The sequence below is a fragment of the Ophidiomyces ophidiicola genome, assembly GCF_022830035.1.
Source record: "Ophidiomyces ophidiicola strain CBS 122913 chromosome Unknown scaffold_12, whole genome shotgun sequence".
Taxonomy (NCBI): Eukaryota; Fungi; Ascomycota; class Eurotiomycetes; order Onygenales; family Onygenaceae; genus Ophidiomyces; species Ophidiomyces ophidiicola.
The window spans coordinates 335,225-353,455 of record NW_026054652.1 but is presented as its reverse complement, the minus strand read 5'-3'; the positions used below and the strand labels follow the sequence as shown (position 1 = coordinate 353,455).

The window sequence follows — 18,231 nt, the reverse complement described above, 5'->3', positions numbered from 1 at the left end:
TCCATGGGGAAAAATGCCACGGGTGTGCCCACTAATTATTATTAACGAAGCCACGGAATCTTTCTGCCCACCTCGAGACCTCTGCTGGCCCGTCGCACGCCAGATGCCATTTCTTAAACACGGCCTGTGCCGTCCTGGACTTCTTAATTACTACCTCCTGACCCAAGCAGCGTCTTTCGAGCTGTCATCGCATGCCCACTCCACAATAAGATAGCCCCAATTTTGAGCTTCAGCGCCGCCGGCGGAGATTCTACCCTCTTAGGATTTTTAGCTCCTGTTCGTTTTCTCCCGGGAACTGATCCCAGGCACGTGCGGGGTTGAATTACCCACAGGGCTCGAGTCCTTTCGGCTGTGAAAATATAAGGACCTCCTGGGATCCATCAGGGCATTGAACCTGCGCATTTCCACCACGTCGAATTGGCCCGACGCAGCTTGTCAACACAGGTTATCGCAATGAACAACAATTCAGTTCCCGCTGAGGAACCGAAGAGCACAGACAACAAAAACTTGCCTGAGCCAGCTTTGAGTCCCGCTCACCAGCATCATGATGCCCACCATAGCCCGCCGCTAGGCAAGAGTCAGGAGAAGGATGTCTTCGCAAGGGAACTTGAGGACAGTGCGGCGTCGAACGATAAGCAGCCGGCCACAGATGATCTGGAACGTAGCTCGGACAGCAGAAGAGGGATATCCAAAAGACTACGTCCGTACCGTGCGCAAATTCGGATTGCAACCCATGTAGCAATTTGGCTTTTATTTACAGCGTAAGTTGATTTGCATTATCGTGATTTTCGATTCTGTGATTTTGATTTTGGGCCAAAGTTTTCCTCTGGAACGTGTTTTTCCAGACAGCCGACGAGACGTAGATGCGCTGACTTCAATCGCAGCTGGTGGATTGCAGGTCTTATTCTCCGGCGACACGATTTGGGATGGGTGGTCCCATTCATCCTTTATCTCTGCATCACTCTTAGGCTCATCTTTTTCTACGTGCCGATATCTATCATTTCAAAGCCAATGCATTGGGTATGGCAAAACACAGCATGCCGTGTCGCCGCGTTGATCCCGGAGCGATTCCAAACACTGGCGGGTGCTGCTTTGGTGATCATCATTATCTCTGCAGGCGCTTTTGCTTCCCCGGAAACCGCCGATAATACTCGAGCCAACCGCGCCATTAGCTTATTCGGACTACTCGTTCTCATAGGGGTTCTTTGGGCCACATCTAGAGATAGAAAGAAGATTGTTTGGAGAACAGTAATAGTTGGCATGCTGGTCCAATTCGTCATGGCGCTTTTTGTTTTGCGCACTGGAGTTGGCTTTGATATTTTTAGATTCATATCCCAGCGCGCAACAGACCTCCTCGGATTTGCACGACAAGGAACCGCCTTCTTAACAACCAAGGAAGTTTCCATGATCCCTTGGTTCCTGGTTACTGTTATCCCGGCCATTATTTTCTTCGTGTCACTAGTTCAGCTTCTTTATTACATACACTTCATTCAGTGGTTTGTAAAAAAGTTTGCTGTATTCTTTTTCTGGTCAATGCGGGTATCAGGCGCGGAAGCGATTGTTGCAGCAGCATCTCCATTTGTCGGTCAAGGAGAATCAGTCATGCTGATTCGACCATTTATCAACTATCTTACCATGGCGGAAATTCACCAGGTCATGTGTTCCGGTTTCGCGACGATTTCTGGCAGTGTCTTTGTCGCATACGTAGCATTGGGGGTCAATCCTCAAGCTCTAATTTCGTCTTGCGTTATGAGTATACCAGCATCATTGGCGGTTTCTAAGATGCGTTTTCCCGAAACCGAAGAAGCCCTGACTGCCGGCCGCATTGTGGTTCCGGAGGATGAAGAGAACAAGCCGGTAAATGCATTGCATGCATTTGCAGCAGGTGCCTGGCTGGGCTTGAAAATTGGTACCATGATTGCGGCCACGTTACTGTGCATTATATCCCTCCTCGCTCTCGTCAATGGTTTGCTGATGTGGTGGGGTCGGTATCTTAACATAAACAGCCCCCCGCTCACCATCGAGCTCATCATTGGGTACGTTTGCTATCCGATCGCCTTTCTTCTCGGAGTCCCGCGCAATGGCGACCTTCTCAAAGTCTCTCGGCTCATTGGAATAAAGCTTATTGCTGTAAGTGCTGCGTGCCTGCGCCCTCTCTTCTTTCTATTGACATTAAACCCAGAATGAATTTGTCGCGTACCATGCTCTCCAAACGGAACCAGAATATAAAGATCTCTCCCCACGCTCCCGCTTGATTGCTACGTATGCTCTCTGTGGTTTTGCGAACATTGGCTCACTGGGAAATCAGATTGGGGTCTTGGCCCAGCTGGCTCCTGGTCGAATTGCCGATGTAACTCGCGTGGCTGTGAGTGCAATGCTCACAGGAGCGTTGAGTACATTGAGCAGCGCAAGTATAGCCGGGTTACTGGCTACTGATCAGCGATGATCATGAGTGTGTGCATCCGAAAAGATGTAGCATTGTTCTCAGCTTGTGGCGTTGGGTCCTCCTTCACATAGTATCATATCATAGTAGAATATGCTTTCTAGTATTAATGTAGTTCAGACCACTCTTACCTCTGATGCTACAACCTTTCATTCTCCAACTTTCTGACCAGCTTCGCCATGCAGAGCGTTAATCCCTGGGTGGAGTCTGGCGGTTATGCTCTTTGCACGCTCCGGATATATTTCATTCTCTTTTCTTCCAATTCAGCCCGCTCTCAAGGGAAAATGCTCTATGACCTGAATGGGTATCCTGTTAGCTTGTGAGGCGCATCGAAATACAAGACAGACCAAATTTGTTTGTGGTGACTCACATACTTCCTCCATATATGTCTTGGCACCATGATTGCATAAAGTTGACGCCGTCTAAACCGCACTTCCTGAGTTGCATGGATTGGCTACTGAGGAAACATGGGTGAAGGCATTTCATGCCCAGCTTAGCACTAATAATCAGCATTGAAATAGAACTCTTCTTATATTAATAAAAGCAATAAGCGCTCAAGCTCCTATATTTTCGCTATTCAGAAAGAATACGGAGTAGGTGGCTTTCAATTCAGAGCGCGATACAATAATTTTGGGGAAAAGGGCAATGCCGTACTAGAAACAAAACGCAAAAGAAGCTCTAAATTTATATGCAAGCAACCAGTCCAATGCAAGATATATGTTCCAAAGGAGTAGGAACTACACGCCCAATCGTCCAGGAGAACTCCATCATAGACAATAAGAGAATCGTTAGACAGTGGATCGTAGGGAAAGGCTCGACGAAATCACAGATGCTGTGCTCTCATTCAAGTTCCTCAATATCACGATGTCGAGCCAGGACGTGCCGCTTGAACTCCTCCGGATTGGTGTCCCACAGTTCGGCGGCCTGCCCATTCAGTGGGCTGGCACTGTAGTAGAGTTAGCAAAAAAAGAACATGAATACTGCCAAAACTTAACAGAATAAAGCATACTTATTAGGCTCCCCTAGCAAGCTTTGCAAGCTTAGGAGAACAGATTGCACATTATACACGGCACTCCATTTTTCTTTCAGGATATCAAGACAGATTCGGCCGGAGAAATCAACATTCGGGTGGTATATTGGTGTTTTGAACAAAACAGCCGGAGGTGCATATGGGTAGTTCGTAGGAAAGGAAAACGAAAGTTTAAGGACCAAATTCTCATAGGGAGTATCGTCTGGGCCATTGATAGTAGCAGTCCAAGAAAGCAGGTTTCCATCCGTATCAGGGAAAGCAGAGATTCCCGGAGAAGGCGACATCATAAGCTGCATCAGTTCCGTTTGTAGCCTAAGAGGATCAGTGTTGATTGATTAGCTACTGATGATAAATAGGTAATGGCAATAGGAAACTCGTACAGACCTTTTTGTGACAGACTGAGCATCGACTTTGACGGCTGCAGCTGTCAACTTGGAGGGCTCTTGAGCCGATACTGTATCTGGAGCCAAATTCTGATCGTTGAGGTTGTAATCCATTATGACTGTTATGCGGTAGAGGGATGTAAGCTGCAAACGCAAGAGGCTGAGGAGAATGCAGGCAATACAAGCTAGAACACCGCTAAGCAGCAAATTTTAGCAGTGCCACTTGGATCGAGTAACTTCAACGGAAGAGGAGCTTCCTAAGACAACCTAAAAGATGAAAGTACGCTGTATTCAAATGCGAGGACAAAGAACCGAAAGACAGGCTGCTTGAAAATGGTGTGCTGGGGATGTTTGTTTACGGGGCAACCAGGTGACGGCCTAGTTAGTTTTATTAGCGTTATCGATAAGCCCCTCGCAGGTCTCTTATCCTTGCCAGGGCCAGCCATTTAAGGGCGAACACGGCAATATAAAACACACGCGTCGCGGTCAACCTTGAGCGAAGTTGATATGTCGAATCTCTAACAGAAGGGCCTACAAACTTCCCAAAGCTACCGAGTACCCAATCCCTCTCACTCCAGCGTGCTCCGTGTGATGGATGAGCGATGACTGCTGAGCGAGGAAGTCAAACCCTCGGCTTCTCTGCTGCTTCCCGCCATGCAGCACTCACAGCTCGCTCCTCTGCCAGAAGGTCTCCCCTTTCGGATTGTTTCGAAAACGATTGGACAGGGTGCTTATGCCTGGTGAGTTCCTCCATGGATAGTGCCCGCGATGGCGGACTGACAACGCTCGACCTTGTAGCATAAAAAAAGCATGCCCTCTTCAGGATGACGCCCCGGTGTTTGCTGTTAAATTTATTCACAAAGATTATGCTGCACGTCATGGCCGCATCACAAGCAAGCAGCTTCATATGGAGGTTTCTCTCCACAAACACATTGGGGTTCACAACAACATTATCGCCTTCTACAATACCGATGAGGATAACGCCTGGAGATGGATAGCAATGGAGCTAGCGGAAGGAGGCGATCTATTTGATAAAATCGAGGCCGATGAAGGGGTCGGGGAAGATATCGCCCATGTGTATTTTACGCAACTCATCAATGCTGTTGGCTTTATGCACTCAAAAGGGGTGGGACATCGGGACATCAAGCCCGAAAACATCCTACTTTCTGCTGAAGGCAATCTTAAAATAGCCGATTTTGGTTTGGCTACCTTATTTGAATATAACGGAAAGCAGAAGCTTAGTGCTACGCTCTGTGGGAGCCCACCATACATTGCCCCGGAGGTCATTAAATGCAGTAATCGCGGGCAGTCTCGAGGAGTAGGATACCGGGCTGACCTTGCGGACGTTTGGTCTTGCGGAGTTGTTCTGTTTGTTTTGCTTGTCGGCAATACCCCTTGGGATAGTCCTACAGACGAAAGCTACGAGTATTGTGACTATGTCAAAACAAATGCGAAGCCAGATGATGAGTTATGGCATCGCCTTCCCGCAGCCGCCTTATCGTTGCTGCGTGGTATAATGCGAATAGATATCTCTACCAGGTTCTCGTTGCAGGACGTTCGACGACATCCGTGGTTTACTAGGCAAAATAAGTATCTTTCGCCTGAGGGAAAGCTCACAAACCCAGTCAACATGGCCACTACAATGTTTGAGTCTTTGCACATAAATTTTAATCAAAATCCTCTTACTTTATCCCAGTCCCAACCTTCACCAGATCAGGATACTGTTATGGTGGATGAATCGCCCGAGGATCTAAAGCCGAAATTTTCATCCACCCAGCCTGAAACCCTAATAGATGACATGGCTATTGATTGGGATGGTCCACCTCGTCTGACAACGAGTCACCACTCCGCATCACAGCCAAAGAATATGTTAGGTACTCCCGCCATCCTCACCGAGTATCTCATGGAAGATCCATCGATGTCGCAGTTCTCTTTGACCCCATCGGTTCCTCTCAGCCGGACACAAAATGCTGGGAAATTTCAAGATATCATTCCATCTTCTTGTCTCACTCGCTTCTTCTCCAACTGGCCTGTTGGCCTACTCGTTCCACGTATCTGCGAAGCACTTCAGCTTCTTCACGTTCTTGCCTCGCCTAAAACATCTGACACATCGGTTCTCATTCGAGTTCGGACCAATGACGATAGGAAATGCCCGCTTCATGGAAATATTATCGTTGAGATGATCGCCGACGGAGTTGCCGAGATCGAGTTCGTTAAGGTTAAGGGAGACCCTCTTGAATGGAGAAGATTTTTTAAAAAGATAACGATATTGTGTAAAGATGCGGTTTTAAGACCTGATAACTAGCCCTTGTACAGCGCATATTTTGTGATTTGGAATGTATATACAGTACATGATTAGCGTATGTATCTCCTGTGTAGATACTTGGGACGGTATCGACGTTCTGATGACGGGGTATTTTGCAACTAGCCGACCTAGTTTGCTGAACATTAATAATTCAATCATCATTTTTAGTAGTGTATATTAATTATCTCTTACTAGAAACCTCTAGAAAACTCGATCGGTGGTGATATGTAATACGGAGTAGTTAGGTGTTACTCCGTATATTAAGCTATGTAGGTATGTATGTAGTAACTAGTACGGAGTACTCCGTAAACTCTAGTTATGCCTTTCTTTATCCCCGATCATATCTCCGGCGCCCAACCTCCATATCCTGAACTACCTGTTCTTCACTTTCACCATCAACTCGGAACGGAATTCAATGGTCACTGCAGCATCTTGAGCTCAATATTTCCTGGGTACCACCGGGGTATCCTGAGGCCTGGTCCGCCCAGCCAAGTGCTTTTGAGGAGAGGCTAGGAACACCGGGCTTTCTGGGAGCAACTTATCAAAATACCTTACACGTTTCTTTCACCCGCCCACCTATAGCATATTTACTTTCTACAGGTAACTATTATGGCAGACACGGCTTTTAGCCTTGAACCAGAATTTGGCTGTGGTATTCCTTCACTTTCCCTCTCTTACAGGATGGCTAAATGCTGACCAGGGTAGAACATCTCAGAGAAATTCTCAAAAGCGACTCCAAAACTGCTGGCCAGTTTTATGAATCCTTACTCCTGGTGCGGCAATCACAGTCAGAGCAGCCCCAGGTTTTTTGGGAATCACTGTCCTCCCAATCAATTCTTGCCCGAAAACTATCCTTAAAGCCGTTATACCAATGTCTTCACTGTCCTATCGCTCAGCCACGCCACGGACGGACAGTTCATTATGAAAAGAATGGACATGTGTTCTGTGAGGATACCTACATTTTGTCTGGATATTTACGCCTTACTGACACTTAATCAAAAGTTGCCGATTGCCGAAGTGGATCAATATGGTGCCAGGGTTGCGGGGATTTCATCTACGATAGTGAAGTAGATGTTGTATTAAATGGTGCATCTAAGACGATTGAACGTAAGGAGGCAGGGGTTGCGTGATGTTCTACATAAATTTCACTAATATATTGTTCGGTCAGGTTCAAGGAAGCGATCATTCGTTGAGGCATTGACTTACGGTGCAGATTCCGAGGAAGCATCTTATTTAATTTCTAATAGCAATAAGCGACTTTGCGGAAAAGAGGGCGTTAGAGGTCTGTTCAACCTTGGTCAAACATGCTATATGAATGTAATACTGCAGACTCTATTCCATGAGCCTATGCTCACGACTTATTTCCTTGGGCATGGGCATCGCACCTACGATTGTTCGGAGCCGAATTGTTTTAGCTGCCATGTGGCTGAAGCATTTGCGGAGTTCAACAATGATGAGAAGGAAGAAGGATTTGGCGCCCTCAATCTCCTACTGAGCTCCTGGCAGTCATCTCCTGTAAGCTTAGAGAATAAATCGGATTGTGTTATTAGCTGACGGACTCATCTGGTACAGGAGCTAGCCGGCTACCAGCAACAAGATGCTCATGAATTCTACCAGTTTCTGGTCAACAAATTGCACGCTTCGGCAGATGACCACGAAGATGGTTATGACAAAAGATGCAGATGTTTCTTTCATAAAGCCTTTTTTGGCAAACTGCAAAGCAGTGTTACCTGTCACAAGTGCGGCAATACAAACCGTACAGAAGATCCAATATTGGATTTGAGCCTAGCTTTTCAAGTCCAACGGAAGAAAAAAGCGCTGCATTGGATACCAGGTGACATGGATTCAACGCCTACGCTCACTGGTTGTTTGGAAAGCTATACGGCCCCTGAGGAACTTCCTGCCAGTGACTATAGTTGCAGCTGGTGTGGAACACCCCAGGGAGCCACAAAACAGCTTAGACTTCGTACACTTCCTTTAATAATGTGTATGCAGCTGAAAGTTTGTCGCCCATTTGATTGTTTACCATTTAACAAAGCTAATTGGGCCTGCTGTATAGAGATTTGAACGACATCGATCCGTCTCAGAAAAAGTGGATGCCAAAGTTGCTTTTCCTCTGTGTATCAACATGGCACCCTATACCACTCGTTCATCCTCCAAGAGCACTTCCAAATATAACTACGATTTGCTAAGTGTGGTGGTCCATATTGGTGATATTGACTCTGGACACTACCTAACCTATTGTCGGCAGGGAGAACAGGTAAATTAAGGACCCACTTTGCCCTGTGCTAATGGAATGCTAATCAGAATGGCACAGTGGTTCAAGTTCAATGACGACAAAGTAACGTTAGCAACGGAGTCGGAGGTATTAGACGCCGATGCCTATCTCCTCTTCTATACTCTGCGCTCCCTCTCAAGAAAAGCAAAGAATTAGTCGGTGACGCTTTTCTTATTGGTGATATGCGGATTGCGGCGTTAGAAGTCCAGGGGATATTTTTTTCGAATCTGATTTGACATAACACTTCGTTTACAGGGAGGAGGGGTGATTTCTGGTCAATATCGGGTCCGCTCTTTGATTGGGCTGTTCTGATCGTATCGGCCGGAGATTTACACCTCCCTGAAGGGCATTGGGAAGATGACACAGGCGTATGCGATAGCGATGGGCGGCCTGGGCTGACGTTTTTGTTCTATAACCAGTAGGCGGCAGTCAACAATGCAAAGTATCGGTATTACTTGAACCAAACCTTTGAAATGGTAAGTAAGATCCAAGCACTTCAGCATAAATGTCCAAGTTGTTATCGGTATTTCAATGCACACGGACAAGGCCAATTTATCGAATTCCCCGACCTCGAGGCCGCGCTAAACCGCTTGCGCGTTGTCGTCCTGTAGTCCCTCTGGCAGTATGTCGACCCCTTGCGGTTCCTCGACTTGATTCGGTTGATCTAGTCCTTAGTAAGCCCGATGATGCAAATTTCGACGATCTCTTCGACGAGGTGGGCGGATGGTCGATAAAGGATGTGTCCGTCGTCCTAAGGGTCATTAGACTTCGCAGAGTTGAAACGATGAAAACGTGTCTTCTTACATAAATGTTGTTTCCGTCTCAACGTCGGGCTGACATGGCTCGGGGGCAAGAGTAGCAGATTCAGCTATGATGAGGTTAGCTACGAAACTGTCTGAAGTCGCCCAGACAAACTCCAACCTGCTTCATTGGCTCGACGGAAAGAATCTTGAACCGGAGCCTAGGATGCCTGTGAGCACAATCAATAGCGTCTGAACTGCGTAGAACAGACCTCCGGAAAATCAACACAGAACGCGTTCATATTCAAGCCATATAGGAAACTGGCAAAGCTTTCGCTAAAGCGGGACAAGCTCTCATGCAGCAGCTGCAGATGCATAAAATTCGCCTCGAGATCAGCCATGGAGTCTGATAGCTCTGCGAACTGCGGTTCTAAGGTATTGACTGCGGGCTGCAGTGCATGGCCCCGAGCGGAACCACCTCCGAACGTCTGCTCACGCAGAGAGGACCTGGAGCTGGGTCGCAGAGGCGTTGTCGGGCGTGAAGAAGGCTGTGGCCGGGACTGACGGTGGCTTGGATCCATTGTTGCTCGCTGCGATAAAAAAAGGAGACTGCGCTGTTGCCCCCGTCGCCTCCGCGTTGTCTCTGGAACCTCGCGAGCCTAAAACAGCGTTTTCTCGGGCTATTTTTGTCATCACGTGCCGGCCGCGATTCTCACAAGCTGGCGATCGCGGCCGATTTCAACGGTTTGGTTGACGGTTCCAGGGACAAGAAAGTATCCCCTACTCCTTCAGGGTTTTCCTGGCCTCCCCCGGATTTTCGCCCTCCTCGCCGTCCGCTACGGCAGTGCTCCTATTTCCCCTCTTTTCATCTACTCTCGACTCCCTGCAACCCCACATTTTCGTCTCGGTTCCAGCAAATGTCAAGCAAGGAGTCCGTCGGCAGCACATTTGTCCCTCGCTAGTTTTTCCCTCGTGAATGAGTGAATGAGTGCCCGATTCCTTCGCCGCGTGCTGCCAACCGTCCGGGATCAGGCCCCCAACTCAGCATTCGTGTCTGCTGAACGTCGTGTGCATATCCTGTTTCGGCCCCGGGATCCACCGGATTCAAGGGCGACTCTTTGCACTAAGGCCCTTCACCGCAATATAGAAACCCGCCTCGCCCGCTCTTACGCCGTTCCCATCGCGAGAGCATCGTCCTTCTGGTCTATCTCGATTTCCCTCGTTCTTTTATGCGGTGGCCTAGCTTTGAGTAGCTCAGCTGCGAAATTTTGGCTCTTTGAAACCTCTGAAGTAATCAAGCCACCCGAAGACCTCGTCAAACACCGCCTAAGACACCCCGAATCATTAGACACTATGCCAGAAACAACCCAAGCCGGCCATATTGGTAATCTCACAGCGGAGCAGACAACGAAGCTGCAAGAGTTTTGGATTGCGCTGTTTAGGTTGATCGGTGAGGTGGATTTACCTGAAGAGAAAGAGTCAAATGCAGAACGCAAATCAGATGAAGTTGTGACCTCTGACTCGACGAAACCCAAACGTAAACTTGGATTGTTTAATAAAAAGGATGCCGCCTCTTCTGATGCAACTGAAACGAAAACACCTGATGTTGAAGATAAATTCGGTCAAACCAAGGACTTTCACGAAGCACTAGCGACTTATAGCCCAGAAGAGCTGAGACTTGCATTTTGGAATATGTTAAAGAAAGATCACCCGGATGTTCTTCTACTGCGATTCCTCCGCGCGAGAAAATGGGATGTGAATCGAGCTCTAATCATGTTTATATCTGCTCTCCACTGGAGAGCTCAGACCATTAATCTTGAGGAAAAGATCATGCAACCCGGCGACATTGGGGCCCTCGAGGATATAAAGAGCACCGATCCAACAATCAAGAAAGAATCCGAGGACTTCTTGTCTTTACTTCGACTAGGCGAGAGTTTTATTCATGGAGCTGACATTGCTGGCCGACCGGTGTGCTACATTCGAGTGAAATTACATAGAATTGGAGCGTTTTGTGAAGCGGCTTTGGAAAAGTACACGGTGTACCTCATTGAAACTTCAAGGTTACTTTTGGAATCGCCTACGGAGACTGCAGTAAGCTTTCACTAGCCTTTGCGCCATATATCGAATATGCTAACTGATTCAAGGCGCTGGTTTTCGATTTGACTGACTTTTCGCTTGTAAACATGGTATGCGAACCGAATTGGTTACTCTGCCTCTTATTTACACGTTCTAACGCCTAAGGATAGGACTATGCGCCGATCAAATTCATGATCAAATGCTTTGAAGCGAACTACCCTGAAAGTCTAGGGATAATTCTCGTACACAAAGCCCCGTGGCTATTTTCTGGTATGGCAGTATTCTTCTGTGGTGCTTTATTAAATTAATAATTATTACAGGTATCTGGGCTGTTATCAAGGGCTGGTTAGACCCCGTGGTTGCCGCTAAAGTCCATTTTACAAAAACTGCCGAAGATCTTGAAGCGTATATTCCTCGGGACCAGCTCATCAAAGAAATAGGCGGTGACAACCAATATGAATACAAATATATAGAGCCGAAAGAAGGTGAAAATTCTAAACTCGGAAACATGGAAGAGATGGATAAGTTGAACGCAAAGCGACTAGAATACACATCTGAGTTTCAACTCGCGACGAAATTGTGGGTTGCTGCACATAGTGCGTCTGACACCGCTAAGGCTGCCCAACTGATGAAAAGGAGAAACGAGCTCGCTGGGCGTTTGTACGATAACTATTGGCAACTTGATCCCTATATGCGTGCTCGATCACTTTACGACCGCCTCGGCCTTATTCCGTCATCACATGCCAGAAAGAATATCCCGTCAAGAACTACGAGTATCCGAACAACACTTTCCGAAAAATGTAGCATGGAAGTGGCTACAAGGCCGATATTGGTTGATGGTGACATCAACTAATTCTGAAACATACCCTGTTTCTTTTCATCTGCTTTCAGCTTTTTCTTTTTCTTCTTTTTTTTTTTGACATGGGAGTTTACCTCGGTTCCCTACAGTAGAATTTGACTTTGTCTTGTATACATCGTGACACCGATTCTCTTGACCGCTTGGTTGCTTAAGTTCTGATGGATTCACGAATGAAGGTGTTTTCTCTAAGTTAACAATACATAGAAGAGCCCAGCATTTACGTGGTCTTCTTGCCCCCTTTTGCTCTAGGACAATGGTATGATGGAGTATTTTCACCCTCTGGAATTCTTCCTTAACTAGATGGAGTGATAGCATATATCCACGATGGCTTCCTTATCTCACCCCGCCTCTCAATTTTGAGGGTTATTGTTTCAATTGAACATTATATACGGAGTACATATATAAATCCTTCAACCATGTTTTGAGGTTGCTTTTCTCCTCACATTGCTATATACATACAAACGCTACTACAGTCATAGGGTTTGTGATGTCTCAAATAAATAGTTATGTTGATAGAGAATAAGGAAGGTGCTATTCACCAGCCAGAACTACATTTTTGACTTCAGGTCCTCACAAAGTTGTTTGAGGGAGTCCATATCGTCACTTTTGGCGGGCCATCCGATTGTCAACCCCTCGGTCTCATTGGGCTTCGGGATCTACCTTTCATTAGTCCAATTTCACCATCTTTATAGGAAGCGCAGCGATTGGACTAGCCACCTGACTTACCATGTGAAAATGAACCTGTTAACCAAATTTAGCAATGAATCTAAGGCGGGCAGGTACTTATAAGGATCGGCTTACATGGTCGACAACTTGGTGGGCAATCCTGCCATTGTTCTGAAGAATGTTGAAATCACTCGCGTCAAGAGCGACAGCAATCTTCTTGGCTACTGGCTACAGAGGGAAGGAAGAATGATAATTTAGTTTGGTTAGCGTTGTATGGGGTAAATGAAGTTTTAAAGCGGGTAAGGTCTTAAGCTTACCAGAAGTTCGGTGAGGTCTTGATCAGGGATATCAGTGAGCTTAGCACCATGAAATTTGGGAATGACGAGCTAGCGAAAAGGAGACACGTCAGTATACTGTGATTTTGAGTGGAATCAACGGGCTAGGAGGGTGATGCTAGGTGTATTGACATGGCAGCCGGGGCAATGGCTGAATTAAACTCTGCTTGCAAGCGGTGGGGATACTGACCGCATGTCCTCTGCTCAACGGCTGGATATCAAGAAATGCCAGCACTTTTTCGCTTTCGAAGAGCTTCATGCAAGGAATTTCTCCTAAAAAACCATCAGCACCGGGCTCGTCTAACTAATACAGCAACCTCCGAGCGACAGCTGCTCACTGTAGCGGGGTCAGGATGATGTCAATGGGGACCTTGGGCACGGATGCATATTCAGTTTGAGGTGCTTACCCTTGATAATTCTGCAAAAGATACACGCGGCGGCAGACATAACTAATGAGCGCTACTGTTGTGCTTGCACAAGGGACTAATGGGGTTTTGTATGACGGCGGTGTCAGTACAGCGACGTGGGTCGAGGGGCTGAGAAGGTGGGATGGTGGGTAGTTACTGTACTGGGAAAAAGAACGCGCCGAGCGTCGGAGGGATCGAACTCGCGGCGTCGGGGTTGCAGGAGGCAGCTTGTAGGTCAATTCGGCGCCAAATAATTAGGAGTGGGACAAGCTAGCTCAGAATCCATTTCTTGCCTTTTACCAGAGATGGCCGTGGCTTTGCCCATAATACTCCGCTCTGCAATCTTTGAACACCACTATCGACAATAGTCGGTCGATAATTTTATGCTTTTTGCATTTTTTTGCATGCAGTTCTCGTATTATTGCCCCACGGCCAGCCGCCAGCTCGGTTTCATCGTGTGCAGGGGCCAGGAACGTTTCGACAAGAGCATGATGTTGGTCGTGGACACAGAGACTTTGTCGTGTGCATAAGCCCTGCCCCTTCGCGCCCCCCCGCAGCTTCGGCAACGGCTGCCCTATCGCCGAATCAAGAGCCGTCTGCCTCGCGCTGACAGCCGAATCGGCATCAGCACTGGTTCTGCCCCGCAGTATAGTATCTGGTTACGATGGCTTTGATGTTTCGTGATTTTGTGCTTCTGATACTTTCTGTATACGTGCAACTGTACATAAAGCCCTCTAGATTATAAAACGAGTCGCATTTACGAGGTTTTCTTTCTGTACTCTATACGAAATCAAAGAACTATGCTTACTACAGATCTGTCAGACGCGGATGTTTCTGCTTTACGAGCCAACAGGGAGAGACTACAAGAATATATCCACCACAGCTGCCAATGGGGAGCCGGAGTAAGATGGGGAGAGTAAGTGATATTTCTTATTGAAACGCTCATGAAGCGCCTCGACAAGGCTAATTCATCTTGTTTAGAAACCCAACCGACACTGGGATGGCTCGATTAGCCCTATCCCAGGAGGACAAACAGGTCCGGGACTGGTTCAAGCAAACCACAGAAGGCCTTGGCTGCACAGTTACCGTCGATGCAATGGGAAACATGTTTGCAGTTCGTCCAGGTCGCAGAAAAGATGTTCCACCCACATTTGTGGGGAGCCATCTTGATACCCAGCCAACTGGGGGCAGATATGACGGAATATTGGGCGTATGCGCTGGCATTGAGATGCTAAAGACACTTGAAGAGAAAGGCATTGAAACTGAAGGTGGTGTAGGGGTTGTAAACTGGACCAAGTCAGTATTTCCTGGAGCATCCTTCCCGCTGTTCGTCGGCGTACTAACCAACCTGACAGCGAGGAGGGAGCTCGTTTTCCAAAGAGTATGGTATCCTCAGGGGTCTGGGCGGAGTGCATCCCACTCGCAACAGCGCATAGCCTTCTCGAAGTCCCGACCGTGGCCTCTCTTCCATCAGCGACGTCCTCCCCGGAGTCCATGAAATCGGCACTAGAGAAAATCAATTATCTGGGTGATATTCCTTGCTCGTTCAACGCCACGCCCATGGCTGCCCATTTCGAGCTTCATATTGAGCAGGGACCGCATTTGATTACATCCAGTCAACGTGTTGGCGTAGTGACAGCAGTCCAGGCTTATCGTTGGTATCGTATCAATGTAACGGGCCGTGACTGCCACACTGGAACTACCTCCTTCGAACATCGTGCAGACGCGCTGTATGCTTCTGCCAAAATGATGGTACGAGCGCGAGAGGTGGCTCAAAAGCTCGGCTGCCTTGCAAGCGTTGGTATTGTCGAAATTAAGCCTGGGAGCGTTAATACCGTTCCCGGATACGTCAGCTTTAGTCTTGACATTCGTGGACCAGAGTCTGAGAATGTAGATATACTGGATAAAGAGTTACGGGAAGAATTCGACGCGATTGCTGCGGAGGAGGGTAAAAACATTGGAAAACCATGCCGTGTGGAATGGCAATTGGACTTTGATAGCCCTGCGATCAGATTCCACCCCGATTGTATCGACTGTGTAACGCAATCCACGAAGGCTATTGTAGCTGGCTCTGCACATCCAGAATCCTTATATCGCTCAATTCGCAGCGGTGCTGGGCACGACAGTGTCTTTACTTCAAAGAGAGTGCCAACAAGCATGGTTTTTGTGCCATGCAAGGACGGAGTAAGTCATCATCCGGAGGAATTTTCTTCTGCCGACGCATGCGTGGATGGCGCCTCTGTCATTCTTCAAGCTGTTATAAGGTATGACCGGAGGCGGTTTGGTAAATAATCTCAAATTAATGACGCAAAACTACATATAAAATTAACAGGATAAACAAAGTAGTGAATGGCATCTCATCGATGTTTCAATTAGCATTTTGAATCTAATGTCATACTGCCAACATCATATAAAGGTGACATGACAACATTAAAGAGTTTCCTCAATCATCCATCGATCAATACTCCAGCATTGCCTGTTTCAGGTACATGAGGTACAGCTCTTGCCCATGAATGCTTGCTCAAAATGAACTAAGTAAGGCTAAACAGCTCCTATATCACCCACAAGATGACAACAGAACCACATCATTTAAGATGGTGGGGGAGCACCTCGACCACGGCCGAATCCACGGAAAGAAGGAGCAAAGTCGCCAGGGGCACCGCTCTCCTTGCCCTCACCCTGCTCACGGCGTCTGTAGCCACCATCGCCACGAGGAGGACGGTCACCGCGATCACCACGATCACCACGGCCACCGGGACGTCTCTCGCGCTCACCTTCACCACCCATCATTCCACGGGGAGGAGCGTGGGAGCGTTGCTGCTTGATGTGCGTAGCGGGCACGATCTCAGCCGGGAGGTGGAGCCATTCACGGAGATATTCCAGACCCTCGGGGGTGAGGGTGTAGTAGTAGTACTGCCACGAGAAGCGGGTCTTGACGTAGCCACGGGAGGTGAGGGACTGGCAAGCCTTGATGACCTTTGTAGCGGGATGGTTAGCGCCAAGTGAAGTTGAGAAATGAGAGACCGGAAGGATACGTACGTAGAGGTTTTTGGTGTCAATGTCTCCGTGCTTGGGAAGGTTGTAATCCTTCTTGGCCACGAGTACACCCTCTAGGATAACCATCAGTTTTGCTCTCCAAGAGAAATTCGAGTTCAAAACATACCGCGGAAGAGGTACTCGTGTATCTTCTTGCGGTCGGCTTTTGGGATAAGCCTGTAATCTTAGAGTTAGCCATCTTTCAATGGAATAATAACAGGTGCGCGGTACATACATTGTCGCGAGTTCCTGGCGTACTTCGGGGAATCGCTTTGACAACGCAGTACTGGGGTATTTGCGATATTGATAAACGTCGTGAACTTGAAGCTCAACTTTGATAATCCTAATCAAGTGTGTTAGGGTTCGCTAGCCCTGTGCCCTACCTGCCGTATTGGTAGCTTCACGTAATAGCATGGTATTATCGGTTTTCGATGACTCATCGGTTCATGCATCCAGAACGCTTTTCCAGAAGCACCGCGGTGTATCGCAAACAATCCTAGGATCAGCTTCGCAGCCAGCCCAATTTATCTCTTCTATCCATACCTGCACTTGTTTTAGTGGTTTTTGTTTTAATTTAAAGGTTTAGAGTCTAAGCAACGGCACCTGAGTGTAACTTGATATCCCACCGAGACGCCTCGGAACCGCCGCCATGGCTCCCTCAACGATTAACATCCTTCTCTCCTCATTCCCGGGCCTCTTTTTACCTTCAACTCTATCCATTTCTCTCCCTGCTACCTCAACTGTATCTGAATTAACCGATAGACTCAACTCGCTTCTACCCAATTCATTACCATTGCAATCTCCTTCGCTCATTTTAACTACAGCTGGAAATACGGAACTTATACCTCACTCCTCCAAAAAGCTTGTTGACTTTCTATCTGGCTCTATACCCGATTGCTCTACCTTTCTCTCTCTTCGACTCAGTGCGCGTACTTATGGCGGTAAAGGAGGCTTTGGCTCCCAGCTCCGTGCTGCAGGCGGCCGTATGTCCAGCCGTCGAAAGGGTACCCAAGGAGAAAACAATGGGTCGAACCGCAATTTAGATGGGCGTCGCCTACGAACAGTGAAAGAGGCGAAAGCTTTAGCTGAATATCTTGCTCTAAAACCTGAAATGGATAAGAAAGAAAAAGAATCTCGCAGGAAGAGGTGGGAAATGGTTGTTGAACTCTCCGAAAAGAGAGAGGCTGAGATAAAAAATGGCGGCGGGAAAAGTAAAGTCGATGGCGAATGGATGGAAAATAAAGAAGAAGCTGGGGAAAAAGCTCGTGAGGCCGTAATTCGTGCCATGAAAGAAGGGATCTGGAAGGACAACCTCGCCGGTGGATCTGTGGGTGGCTCAAGTACGAGTCCGGGTCAAAGTAGTGGAAGTGCAGCACCGAGCGATGACAGTGAAATGGATGATATCGATTCTCGTGATCGTGGCTCTAAGGAGCTTGCTCCAGCACGACGATTTGCCGGCTTTGATGACGATGATGATGAATTTCTCAGCGATGAAGATGAGGAGCTACAAAATGATACTGTCAGTGTTGATGCTACCGCCCAAGTGAAAGGGAAAGCAAAGGCATGATTCAAAGTGGCCCTAGCTTTGTTGGGAGTTTGGTGTTTTCGGTCTCCGCAGTATGAAGTTTAGCATGCCTTTGTATAGTTAGTTAATACATAAATCTATATCTTTA

General features: G+C 47.5%; 10 protein-coding genes across 10 annotated transcripts; 6 read left to right on the top strand and 4 right to left on the bottom strand.

Moving 5' to 3' along the window:
- Positions 1 to 453: 453 nt before the first annotated feature.
- LOZ57_003571 (uncharacterized protein) lies at positions 454 to 2,446 on the top strand (the record flags this gene model as incomplete). The annotated part of the gene is made up of 3 exons (XM_049252619.1): positions 454 to 761; positions 885 to 2,130; positions 2,183 to 2,446. 3 exons carry the CDS (start codon positions 454 to 456, stop codon positions 2,444 to 2,446), a joined length of 1,818 nt encoding a protein of 605 aa, XP_049108460.1.
- An 837-nt stretch (positions 2,447 to 3,283) lies between these two features.
- On the bottom strand, positions 3,284 to 3,970 carry UBC11 (Ubiquitin-conjugating enzyme E2 11; the record flags this gene model as incomplete). The annotated part of the gene is made up of 3 exons (XM_049252618.1): positions 3,284 to 3,389; positions 3,453 to 3,785; positions 3,858 to 3,970. The coding sequence occupies 3 exons, from the start codon at positions 3,968 to 3,970 to the stop codon at positions 3,284 to 3,286; spliced, it is 552 nt and encodes a 183-aa protein (XP_049108459.1).
- Positions 3,971 to 4,510: 540 nt separating this feature from the next.
- chk1 (Chk1 protein kinase) lies at positions 4,511 to 6,161 on the top strand (the record flags this gene model as incomplete). Its single annotated transcript, XM_049252617.1, has 2 exons — positions 4,511 to 4,596; positions 4,655 to 6,161. The coding sequence occupies 2 exons, from the start codon at positions 4,511 to 4,513 to the stop codon at positions 6,159 to 6,161; spliced, it is 1,593 nt and encodes a 530-aa protein (XP_049108458.1).
- A 609-nt stretch (positions 6,162 to 6,770) lies between these two features.
- On the top strand, positions 6,771 to 8,595 carry LOZ57_003568 (uncharacterized protein; the record flags this gene model as incomplete). Its single annotated transcript, XM_049252616.1, has 7 exons — positions 6,771 to 6,813; positions 6,867 to 7,106; positions 7,164 to 7,268; positions 7,330 to 7,676; positions 7,734 to 8,162; positions 8,221 to 8,421; positions 8,479 to 8,595. The coding sequence occupies 7 exons, from the start codon at positions 6,771 to 6,773 to the stop codon at positions 8,593 to 8,595; spliced, it is 1,482 nt and encodes a 493-aa protein (XP_049108457.1).
- A 396-nt stretch (positions 8,596 to 8,991) lies between these two features.
- On the bottom strand, positions 8,992 to 9,760 carry DAM1 (DASH complex subunit dam1; the record flags this gene model as incomplete). Its single annotated transcript, XM_049252615.1, has 4 exons — positions 8,992 to 9,190; positions 9,244 to 9,307; positions 9,361 to 9,400; positions 9,452 to 9,760. The coding sequence occupies 4 exons, from the start codon at positions 9,758 to 9,760 to the stop codon at positions 8,992 to 8,994; spliced, it is 612 nt and encodes a 203-aa protein (XP_049108456.1).
- Positions 9,761 to 10,163: 403 nt separating this feature from the next.
- CSR1_2 (phosphatidylinositol transfer protein csr1) lies at positions 10,164 to 12,108 on the top strand (the record flags this gene model as incomplete). Its single annotated transcript, XM_049252614.1, has 4 exons — positions 10,164 to 11,270; positions 11,324 to 11,365; positions 11,426 to 11,525; positions 11,576 to 12,108. 4 exons carry the CDS (start codon positions 10,164 to 10,166, stop codon positions 12,106 to 12,108), a joined length of 1,782 nt encoding a protein of 593 aa, XP_049108455.1.
- A 554-nt stretch (positions 12,109 to 12,662) lies between these two features.
- Positions 12,663 to 13,562, bottom strand: HNT1 (Adenosine 5'-monophosphoramidase; the record flags this gene model as incomplete). The annotated part of the gene is made up of 6 exons (XM_049252613.1): positions 12,663 to 12,770; positions 12,841 to 12,855; positions 12,916 to 13,008; positions 13,098 to 13,166; positions 13,306 to 13,388; positions 13,523 to 13,562. The coding sequence occupies 6 exons, from the start codon at positions 13,560 to 13,562 to the stop codon at positions 12,663 to 12,665; spliced, it is 408 nt and encodes a 135-aa protein (XP_049108454.1).
- Positions 13,563 to 14,322: 760 nt separating this feature from the next.
- LOZ57_003564 (uncharacterized protein) lies at positions 14,323 to 15,814 on the top strand (the record flags this gene model as incomplete). The annotated part of the gene is made up of 3 exons (XM_049252612.1): positions 14,323 to 14,438; positions 14,504 to 14,818; positions 14,878 to 15,814. The coding sequence occupies 3 exons, from the start codon at positions 14,323 to 14,325 to the stop codon at positions 15,812 to 15,814; spliced, it is 1,368 nt and encodes a 455-aa protein (XP_049108453.1).
- A 297-nt stretch (positions 15,815 to 16,111) lies between these two features.
- On the bottom strand, positions 16,112 to 16,972 carry LOZ57_003563 (uncharacterized protein; the record flags this gene model as incomplete). Its single annotated transcript, XM_049252611.1, has 5 exons — positions 16,112 to 16,498; positions 16,562 to 16,632; positions 16,686 to 16,735; positions 16,794 to 16,890; positions 16,942 to 16,972. 5 exons carry the CDS (start codon positions 16,970 to 16,972, stop codon positions 16,112 to 16,114), a joined length of 636 nt encoding a protein of 211 aa, XP_049108452.1.
- Positions 16,973 to 17,207: 235 nt separating this feature from the next.
- Positions 17,208 to 18,125, top strand: LOZ57_003562 (uncharacterized protein; the record flags this gene model as incomplete). The annotated part of the gene is made up of 1 exon (XM_049252610.1): positions 17,208 to 18,125. The coding sequence occupies one exon, from the start codon at positions 17,208 to 17,210 to the stop codon at positions 18,123 to 18,125; it is 918 nt and encodes a 305-aa protein (XP_049108451.1).
- Between the last annotated feature and the right edge of the window lie 106 nt (positions 18,126 to 18,231).